The sequence below is a fragment of the Podarcis liolepis genome (assembly GCF_965112155.1).
Source record: "Podarcis liolepis genome assembly, chromosome: 2".
NCBI lineage: Eukaryota > Metazoa > Chordata > Lepidosauria > Squamata > Lacertidae > Podarcis > Podarcis liolepis.
In genome coordinates this window covers 116040081-116050543 of record NC_139555.1, presented here as the reverse complement: position 1 = coordinate 116050543, position 10463 = coordinate 116040081, and the positions used below count along the sequence as shown (strand labels likewise).

At 44.6% G+C, this 10463-nt stretch overlaps 2 protein-coding genes across 3 annotated transcripts in view; both read right to left on the bottom strand.

Annotated features, from left to right (window-relative positions):
• Positions 1-10463, bottom strand: part of LOC310701038 (uncharacterized protein) — a 165037-nt gene that overhangs the window by 69203 nt on the left and 85371 nt on the right. The window lies entirely within an intron of this gene.
• The window catches only part of LOC310701362 (uncharacterized protein), a 66557-nt gene continuing 58457 nt past the window's right edge, over positions 2364-10463 (bottom strand). For both annotated transcript variants that reach the window (XM_083492130.1, XM_083492131.1), the window contains exon 4: positions 2364-3687. In XM_083492130.1, coding sequence (XP_083348256.1) covers positions 2477-3687 — 1211 coding nt within the window. In that variant the 3' untranslated portion in view covers positions 2364-2476. The remainder of the gene's footprint in view (positions 3688-10463) is intronic.

Here is a 10463-nt window from a genome sequence, read left to right as displayed (position 1 = left end):
CGCTGCCTCTGGTCTCCTGCATCCATTTAGCAGAGGAGGGGAGCGTTTTTGGCTTTCATACTTCTCCACTCCTCACCCCACCCCCAATATAACCAAAAACAAACACACCATTTGGGAGGGAGGACCAAAAATATATAAAAATCGTTTTATTATTTTATTACTTATTTTTGCAGTTCAATCGACTGTATCTATAAATTTTATTGTTTATAGCCAATGGCCACCACAATACAACATGAGCACAAATCACACAGCTGCAAAACAAAAGACATTGCATGCACCAGACCAGGATAAATCTATAGCGTACAAAATTAATTTTCACATTTCTTTCCATGGGAAGGATATAGGGCAGCAGAGCCAAGGTGGTGGGGTCCAGATTAGAGTTTTTATCATCCTTGACTGTCTGCCCTGCTGGCTGAAGCTGATGGGAACTGGACAACAACATCTGGGGACATCGCAATGACTATTTTGTGATATACAAAATCTTCAAAGGATTAAGGGACTGATCCAGAAGAGAATGAACTGAGAAGAGGCCCCACTGAATTATCTGAAGTGAAACAGAGGAAGACCATTACATAATAATAATAATAATAATAATTTATTATTTATACCCCGCAGACAGACAGACTTTAATATTGTATACAGTGTAAGGTTGGGGAATTGAGAGGTGGGGAGAGCAAGAGGGGGGGAGGGGTAGTACACTTTCATTATTTTACAAAGTTCATATGCAAGGTGTTTCCGTCAGTGTGACATGGGGAGGTTCTCTTCCTTTTCATTTATTAGTTTTCATTGGCAGTGAGAAAGATCGGGGGGGCAGGGCATAGTTGGTTGCCTTCAGTTGACTGCAGTAAAGGTGGTGGAGGCTGAACCATTTTGAGGAAGAGATTGTTGTAATTCTTGGTTTGGTCCTTCAAGTAAAGGTAAAGGTGAAAGGACCCCTGACCATTAGACCCTGTTGTGGACAACTCTGGGGTTGTGGCGCTCATCTCGCTGCGCAGTGAAAGTAGCAATCCCTCTTGCTGTTCTGGCTTCTGTGATAGCTGTGCAGCCTGCATTCACTCCATAAGACCCACACACATTTCCCCTTACTTTTTAGGAGGGAAATAGTGAATCTTATAGAGCAAAAAATACGGTAACTTCCCTGAGCTGTCAAGTTGAAAGGATACATTCAGGCATAATATCTGTAACATTTAATAACTTTAAAGATGTGCCCCCTAATTTCCTTAACATAAGAAATCTATATGTGGGACAAGAAGCTACAGTTAGAACTGGGTATGGAACAACTGATTGGTTCAAAATTGGGAAAGAGTACAACAAGGCTGTATATGCTCCCCGCTTATTTAACTTATATGCGGAATTCAACATGCGAAAGGCTGGAGTGGATGAATCCCAAGCCAGAATTAAGATTGCCAGAAGAAATATCAACAACCTCAGATATGCAGATGACACAACCTTGATGGCAGAAAGCGAGGAGGAATTAACCTCTTAATGAGGGTGAAAGAGAATTCCGCAAAATATGGTCTGAAGCTCAACATCAAAAAACCAAAGATCATGGCCACTGGTCCCATCACCTCCTGGCAAATAGAAGGGGAAGAAATGGAGGCAGTGAGAGATTTTCCTTTCTTGGGCTCCATGATCACTGCAGATGGTGACAGCAGTCACGAAATTAAAAAGTGCCTGCTTCTTGGGGGAAAAGCAATGACAAACCTAGACAGCATCTTAAAAAGCAGAGACATCACCTTGCCAACAAAGGTCCGTATAGTTAAAGCTATGGTTTTCCTAGTAGTGATGTATGGAAGTGAGAGCCAGACCATAAAGAAGGCTGATCGACGGAGAATTGATGCTTTTGAATTATGGTTCTGGAGGAGACTCTTGAGAGTCCCATGAACTGCAAGAAGATAAAATCTCTCCATTCTGAAGGAGATCAGCCCTGAGTGCTCGCTGGAAGGACACATGCTGAAGATGAGGTTTCAATACTTTGCCCACCTCATGAGAAGAGAAGGCTCCCTTGAAAAGACCCCCCTGATGTTGGGAAAGATGGAGGGCACAAGGAGAAGGGGACGACAGAGGACGAGATGGATGGACAGTGTCCTCAAAGCTATGAACATGACTTTGACCAAGCTGCGGGAGGCAGTGGAAGACATGCTGAAGCTGAGGTTTCAATATTTTGGCCACCTCATGAGAAGAGAAGGCTCCCTGGAAAAAGTTGTTGGTGTTGCAGCCCCAGGTATAGTGTGTTAAAGTAACTGCTGCGAAATGTGGCACCAGACTGCTTTCTTTTGACACCAAGAGTCCTCTTCTGGGGCTGAAAGCATTGGCATGGTTTGATTTTGTCAGTATTGCAAGGAAGCATAGAAGGAAAGCTAAAAAAAACACCTATGCAGTTTATTAATGTATCTGTGGTTTTCCCCCTGTGTGAGTTTGTTGATATCTTCTAAGTGTTCCACTTTCACTGAAGCTCTTTCCACATTCAATACATTCAAAAGGTTTCTCCCCTGTGAGTTTGTTGATGTCTTCTAAGTTTTCCACCTTCACTGAAGCTCTTTCCACATTCCATACATTTAAATGGTTTTTCCCCTGTGTGAGTTCGTTGGTGTACTCTAAGTTCTCCACTTCGACTGTAGCTCTTTCCACATTCAATACATTTAAATGGTTTCTCCCCCGTGTGAGTTTGTTGGTGTACTCTAAGTTCTCCACTTCGACTGAAGCTCTTTCCACATTCCATACATTTAAATGGTTTTTCCCCTGTGTGAGTTTGTTGGTGTACTCTAAGTTCTCCACTTCGACGGAAGCTCTTTCCACATTCCATACATTTAAATGGTTTCTCCCCTGTGTGAATTCGTTGGTGTACTCTAAGTTCTCCACTTCGACTGCAGCTCTTTCCACATTCCATACATTTAAATGGTTTCTCCCCTGTGTGAATTCGTTGGTGTATTCTAAGTTCTCCACTTTGACTGTAGCTCTTTCCACAATCCACACATTTATATGGTTTCTCCCCTGTGTGAGTTCGTTGGTGTATTCTAAGTGTCCCACTTCGACTGAAGCTCTTTCCACAATCCGCACATTCAAATGGTTTCTCCCCTGTGTGAGTTCGTTGATGTATTCTAAGTTTTCCACTTTCACTGAAGCTCTTTCCACAATCCACACATTTAAATGGTTTCTCCCCTGTGTGAGTTCGTTGGTGTATTCTAAGTGATCCATTATCACTGAAGCTCTTTCCACATTCCATACATTTAAATGGTTTTTCCCCTGTATGAGTTCGTTGGTGTATTCTAAGGCCTCCACTTCGACTGTAGCTCTTTTCACATTCAATACATTTAAATGGTTTCTCCCCTGTGTGAGTTCGTTGGTGTATTCTAAGTGATCCACTATCACTGAAGCTCTTTCCACATTCTATGCATTTAAATGGTTTTTCCCCTGTGTGAGTTTGTTGGTGTATTCTAAGTTTCCCAGTGGTACTGAAGCTCTTTTCACATTCAATACATTCAAATGGTTTCTCCCCTGTGTGAGTACGTTGGTGTATTCTAAGTGCTTGACTATGACTAAAGCTCGTTCCACACTTCATACATTCAAATAGTTTCTCTCCTTTTTGAGTTTGTTCTTGTATCCTCAGTTTCTTTGTTCTTCCCAATGAATTGACAGGTGGCTCCATAGAATTCTGACTTTCATCTTCCTCACCTGTTTGGGAGTCTGGGAGGAAAAAAAAACCTGTTAGACTTTCAAGAAAGACAAAAAGGGAACTGAACAGATGTCAATTCCAATCTGCACCTTCTCTCATTTTAACACCTTCATTCTCCACTGTCCTCTCTAGGTTCCATATTTTTTGAAAAGCAGATGAGATAATGGCAGGAGCAACACATGATCACTCGATTCAAACTTAATAAAGCACCATCGTTTTATAATACAGATCTATGGTGGAATTGGCTTATTAGACACATCTATTTTTTTCTTTCTGAAGTGAAGAAATGATCTCAGGCTCTAGTAACAGTGTCTCCATTGTGAAATAAATAAAACTTAAGTGCTACATGTAACTAAAAATATTGCAATATATTGGAACCTAAGAAGAGCCTGCTGGATCAGGCAAAGGCCCACCTAGTCCAGCATCCTCTTCTCACAGAGGCCAACCAGATGCCTGTGGGAAACCGGCAAGCAAGATTGGAGCACAAAAGTTCTCCTCCTTACTGTGCTTTCCAGAAACTAGTATTAAGAAGCGTTATTGCCTAGGACCACGAGGGCAGAGCAGAGATGCCAGTCTTATCCTTTTTTTCAAGCTATCCAAGTTGCTGGCCATCACTGTCTCCTGTAGGATAGATTCCATAGATGAACTACGCTTCTGTTTATTCATCTTTTGCAGCCCTTATAGGCAGATAAATGTATTATGGCCTAAGCTTTTGTGGGCTGCAGTCTGACAAAGTGGACTCTTGACCAGGAAAGCTGGTGCCACTATAAACCTCTGAGTCTCTTTGTTGGCTTTGTGTACTTATTTTGAAATTTGCACAAGGTTGTACCACAGTATCTCCATGGAAGCTTAGGGACGGACAAAATTACAGAGTGTCAGCTCCGTGAATCTCAAGCCTCTCGTGGCTCCTCTGACAGAGCCTGAGAATGCAAGAGATGTGATTCGGTTGGAATGTGAAGCAGGGGAGGAGCAGCCAAGCTGCAGCAGGAGCAAAGAACAAAGAGCAGGAAGAATCATAGAATCATAGAGTTGGAAGAGACCACAAGGGCCATCGAGTCCAACCCCCTGCCAAGCAGGAAACACCATCAGAGCACTCGTGACATATGGTTGTCAAGCCTCTGCTTAAAGACCTCCAACGTAGGAGACTCCACCACACTCCTTGGCAGCAAATTCCACTGTCAAACAGCTCTTACTGTCAGGAAGTTCTTCCTAATGTTTAGGTGGAATCTTCTTTCTTGTAGTTTGGATCCATTGCTCCGTGTCCGCTTCTCTGGTGCAGCAGAAAACAACCTTTCTCCCTCCTCTATGTGACATCCTTTTATATATTTGAACATGGCTATCATATCACCCCTTAACCTCCTCTTCTCCAGGCTAAACATGCCCAGCTCCCTTAGCCGTTCCTCATAAGGCATCGTTTCCAGGCCTTTGACCATTTTGGTTGCCCTCCTCTGGACACGTTCCAGTTTGTCAGTGTCCTTCTTGAATTGTGGTGCCCAGAACTGGACACAGTACTCCAGGTGAGGTCTGACCAGAGCAGAATACAGTGGCACTATTACTTCCCTTGATCTAGATGCTATACTCCTATTGATGCAGCCCAGAATTGCATTGGCTTTTTTAGCTGCCGCGTCACACTGTTGGCTCATGTCAAGTTTGTGGTCAACCAAGACTCCTAGATCCTTTTCACATGTACTGCTCTCAAGCCAGGTGTCCCCCATTTTGTATTTGTGCCTCTCATTTTTTTTTGCCCAAGTGCAATACTTTACATTTCTCCCTGTTAAAATTCATCTTGTTTGTTTTTGCCCAGTTCTCTAAACTGTCAAGGTCGTTTTGAAATGTGATCCTGTCCTCTGGGGTGTTAGCCACCCCTCCCAGTTTGGTGTCATCTGCAAATTTGATCAGGATGCCCTTGAGTCCATCATCCAAGTCGTTGATAAAGATGTTGAATAAGACCGGGCCCAAGACAGAACCCTGTGGCACCCCACTAGTCACTCTTCTCCAGGATGAAGAGGAACCATTGATGAGCACCCTTTGGGTTCTGTCAGTCAGCCAGTTACAAATCCACTGAGTGGTAGCATAGTCAAGACCGCATTTTACCAGCTTCTTTACAAGAATATCATGGGGCACCTTGTCAAATGCCTTGCTGAAATCAAGGTAGGCTACATCCACTGCGTTCCCTTCATCTACCAGGCTTGTAATTCTGTCAAAAAACGAGATCAGGTTAGTCTGACATGACTTATTTTTCAGAAATCCATGCTGACTATTGGTGATCACAGCATTCCTTTCTAGGTGCTCACAGACTGTTTGCTTAATGATCTGCTCCAGAATCTTCCCTGGTATTGATGTCAGACTGACTGGGCGGTAATTATTTGGGTCCTCTTTTCCCCCCTTTTTGAAAATAGGGACAACATTTGCCCTCCTCCAATCTGCCGGGACTTTGCCTGTTCTCCAGGAATTCTCAAAGATGACTGCCAGTGGTTCTGAGATCACATCTGCCAGTTCTTTTAATACTCTTGGATGCAGTTCATCTGGCCCTGGAGACTTGAATACATCTAAACTAGCCAAGTATTCTTGTACTATCTTCTTAGTTATTCTGGGCTGTGTTTCCTTTGCTGAATCATTTGCTCCAAATTCTTCAGGTCGGGCATTGTTTTCTTTATCGGAGAAGACTGAGGCAAAGAAGGCATTGAGGAGTTCAGCCCTTTCTGTGTCCCCTGTTTGCATTTCACCATCTTCTCCTCTGAGTGACCCCACTGTTTCTTTGTTCTTCCTTTTGCTACGGACATACCCATAAAAGCCTTTTTTGTTGCTTTTAACCTCTCTAGCAAGCCTGAGTTCATTCTGTGCTTTAGCTTTCCTGACTTTGTGTCTACACGTGCTGGCTATTTGTTTGAATTCCTCTTTGGTGGTTTCCCCCCTTTTCCATTTTTTGTACACATCCTTTTTTAATCTTAACTCAGTTAAAAGTTCTTTAGATAGCCACCATGGCTTCCTTAGGCACCTTCCATGTTTCCGTCTCATTGGTATTGCCTGACGTTGTGCTTTTACTATCTCCCTCTTAACAAACTCCCAGCCATCATGAACTCCCTTTCCTTTTAGTATTACTGTCCATGGGATTTCACCCAGCACTTCCCTAAGTTTTATGAAGTCGGCTTTCTTAAAGTCAAGAAATTGAGTCCTAGTATGCTTGGCTGCTCCTTTCCGCTGTATAGTAAACTTCAGAAGAGCATGATCACTCGTGCCTAATGATCCTTCCACTTCTACCCCACTAACCAGGTCATCAACATTGGTTAGGACCAGATCTAAAATGGCTGTTCCTCTTGTTGCTTCTCCCACTTTCTGGACAATGAAGTTGTCTGCAAGGCCAGTGAGGAATCTGTTTGACCTTATGCTCTTGGCTGAGTTTGACATCCAACAAATATCCGGGTAATTGAAGTCCCCCATTACTACTATCTCCCTTCCTTTTGCATGCTTGGCCATCTGTTCCAGGAAGGCATCATCTATGTCCTCCGTTTGGCTTGGGGATCTATAGTAAACTCCCACAATGAGGTCTCTGTTATTCTTCTCTCCCTTAATTTTGACCCAAATGCTCTCACTTTGGCTTTGAGGTTCTAAATCTTGGATCTCTTCACAGGTATACACATCCCTGACATATAACGCCACTCCTCCCCCTTTCTTGTCTGGTCTGTTTCTCTTAAATAGATTGTATCCCTCCATTATTACATTCCAATCATGGGACTTATCCCACCAGGTTTCAGTGATGCCTATTATGTCATATTTAGTTTGCTGTACCAAGAGCTCAAGCTCATCTTGTTTATTTCCCATGCTTTGCGCATTAGTGTACAGACATTGAAGTCCATTAATCATTCCCCCGTGTCTCTTATTTAAGGATTTTTTCCTTCCACCACTAGGCCTGCATGCTGTTTGCTCCATTTGGTCTATGACATTTGGATGATCATCTTCATCAATTGATAGACTCCTACCTTCAGGAGCACTGTCTCCCTCCCCCACATTAGTCAGTTTAAAGCCCTCCTGATGAGGTTTCGGAGATTTTTGGCAAAAACATTTCTCCCAACCGTTGTGAGGTACAGCCCATTGCTTGCCAGAAGTCCATCTTCAAGAAACTGCAGTCCGTGATCTAAGAATCCAAACCGTTCCTGTTTACACCATTTGCGAAGCCAGCTGTTCACTTCCACTATTTTTCCCTCTCTCCCTGGGCCACGTCGTTCAACTGGGAGGACAGATGAGATGACAATTTGTGCATTTAGTTGCTTCAATTTCCTGCCGAGAGCCTCGTAGTCTCTTTTGATCTTCTGGAGGCTATTGCTTGCAGTGTCATTGGTTCCCACATGAACCAAGAGGAAGGGGTATTTGTCAGTGGGTTTTATGATTCCTTGCAGTCGTTCAGTTACATCTTGGATCTTAGCCCCGGGGAGACAGCACACTTCCCGAGACATCTTGTCAGGCCCACAAATCACTGCTTCTGTTCCCCTCAGTAGGGAATCCCCTATCACCACTACACGCCTCCTCTTAGGTTTGGTCGGGGTTCTTCCGTGAGCTGTCCGTTCCAAGGTCGCCTGCACATTCCCTGAGGACTGACTTTGCTGCTCGTCTTCATATACCTGATCGACTGTAATGAGGGAGAGATCCTCAAATGGAGTGTGCTCTTCGTCTTCCATGCTAGGGGAGAGGACCTCAAAGCGATTGTGTATTTCTAAACAATCAGAGCGAACCCTGGGCCTCCTACTTCTTTGAGTCACGTTTCTCCATATATCTGGCTCCTGTGTTGGTGAGCTAGCCTCCTTCTCAGGGGAGTCCCCTGTCTCCTCCTTGGTGGAGACGGTGTGCTCTGTTGCTTCCAAGAAGAGCTCCAGCTCTCTAATTCTTTGGAGCGTAGCTACACGTTCCTCCAGTTGCTGGACTTTGTCTTTTAAGAGAGCAATCAACATGCAATTGCTGCAGGTAAAGCTGCCTGCAATCTTTGGCAAGATGGCAAACATTGCACAGGAACCGCAGGCGACTGCAGCTGTTCCCTCCTCCTCCATCTTGAGTACGTGTCGTTGGGGATGGCTACAGCGGTCCTCCATCATAAAAAGTGTGAAGACAGGACAAATAACTCCCCCCACACAAAAAAAACCCTAGGTCTCCCCCAACAAACGTTTGAGACTAGCTCCCCTAAATCTAAAAGATGGATCAAACTGCGTGCGCCGCTGCCCTGCTAGCTCTGATAAGCTCCTCCCACAGCTAATCCCCTGCCTCAACAGAAACCCTGCCCCCTCTGACCTTTGCACAGGGAGAACAGCTAATCAGCCACAAAGCTACACACAAGAAAACCCTTTTTGCTCCTTCTTCAGCTGCTGCCCTGCTAGCTCTGATAAGCTCCTCCCACAGCTAATCCCCTGCCTCAACAGAAACCCTGCCCCCTCTGACCTTTGCACAGGGAGAACAGCTAATCAGCCACAAAGATACACACAAAAAAACCCTTTTTGCTCCTTCTTCAACTGCTGCCCTGCTAGCTCTGATAAGCTCCTCCCACAGCTAATCACCTGCCTCAACAGAAACCCTGCCCCCTCTGACCTTTGCACAGGGAGAACAGCTAATCAGCCACAAAGACACACACAAGAAAACCCTTTTTGCTCCTTCTTCAACTGCTGCCCTGCTAAGCTCCTCGCACAGCTAATCCCCTGCCTCAACAGAAACCCTGCCCCCTCTGACCTTTGCACAGGGAGAACAGCTAATCAGCCACAAAGACACACACAAGAAAACCCTTTTTGCTCCTTCTTCAACTGCTGCCCTGCTAGCTCTGATAAGCTCCTCCCACAGCTAATCCCCTGCCTCAACAGAAACCCTGCCCCCTCTGACCTTTGCACAGGGAGAACAGCTAATCAGCCACAAAGACACACACAAGAAAACCCTTTTTGCTCCTTCTTCAACTGCTGCCCTGCTAGCTCTGATAAGCTCCTCCCACAGCTAATCACCTGCCTCAACAGAAACCCTGCCCCCTCTGACCTTTGCACAGGGAGAACAGCTAATCAGCCACAAAGACACACACAAGAAAACCCTTTTTGCTCCTTCTTCAACTGCTGCCCTGCTAGAGGGGGTGCCGACGGGGGGGGGGGGCACAGACTGTTATCTCCAGTTTGAGGTCTGACACAGAGACCCCGGAAATAGCCTGTCCAAAAAATCGTAGGCTCGAGAGAATCTGCGAGAGGGGAAAAGAAAGCGAAAGCGGGGGCTTCTTTGCTGGAGGACTTGGCAACTGCAAGCTGGGATGAACAGGCCGAGGACTGAGCTCCACAGTGATTTATGAGTTTAAGCAATAAACCTGAGATAATTACTACTGGAGTTGTCTCGCGTCTGTGCAGGAGAACCAAGCCATTACAAAGGGGCGCTAAAAATTATTATCCCACTCACTCACTCTCACAAACAACCCCAGTCTCTAAGATTTACACAATTTGCTTATTATACCAGACACTCTTGGACTTTATATGCCCAATCCTAAGTGTAGAGCCTCCAGCCGCAGGAATTCTGTATCATGATAACGGGTCCTTTGTCCCTTAAGCCCACCAAACTGGGGAGGTGCATGCATTTATTGTGTTTTGATGCTGGTGGAATGTATCATTCTGACCCTGTCTATAAAAAATAAGAGTAATAGAAACAATTTAAATACATTAATCATAAATAATTATGGGAAGCGTATCCATTCCCCTTCACCCATTTTTCAGGATTGTTGTGCAACATCATTATCATCAATTATTCCAACCGTGGAAATAACAGCTAAGATTTCAAA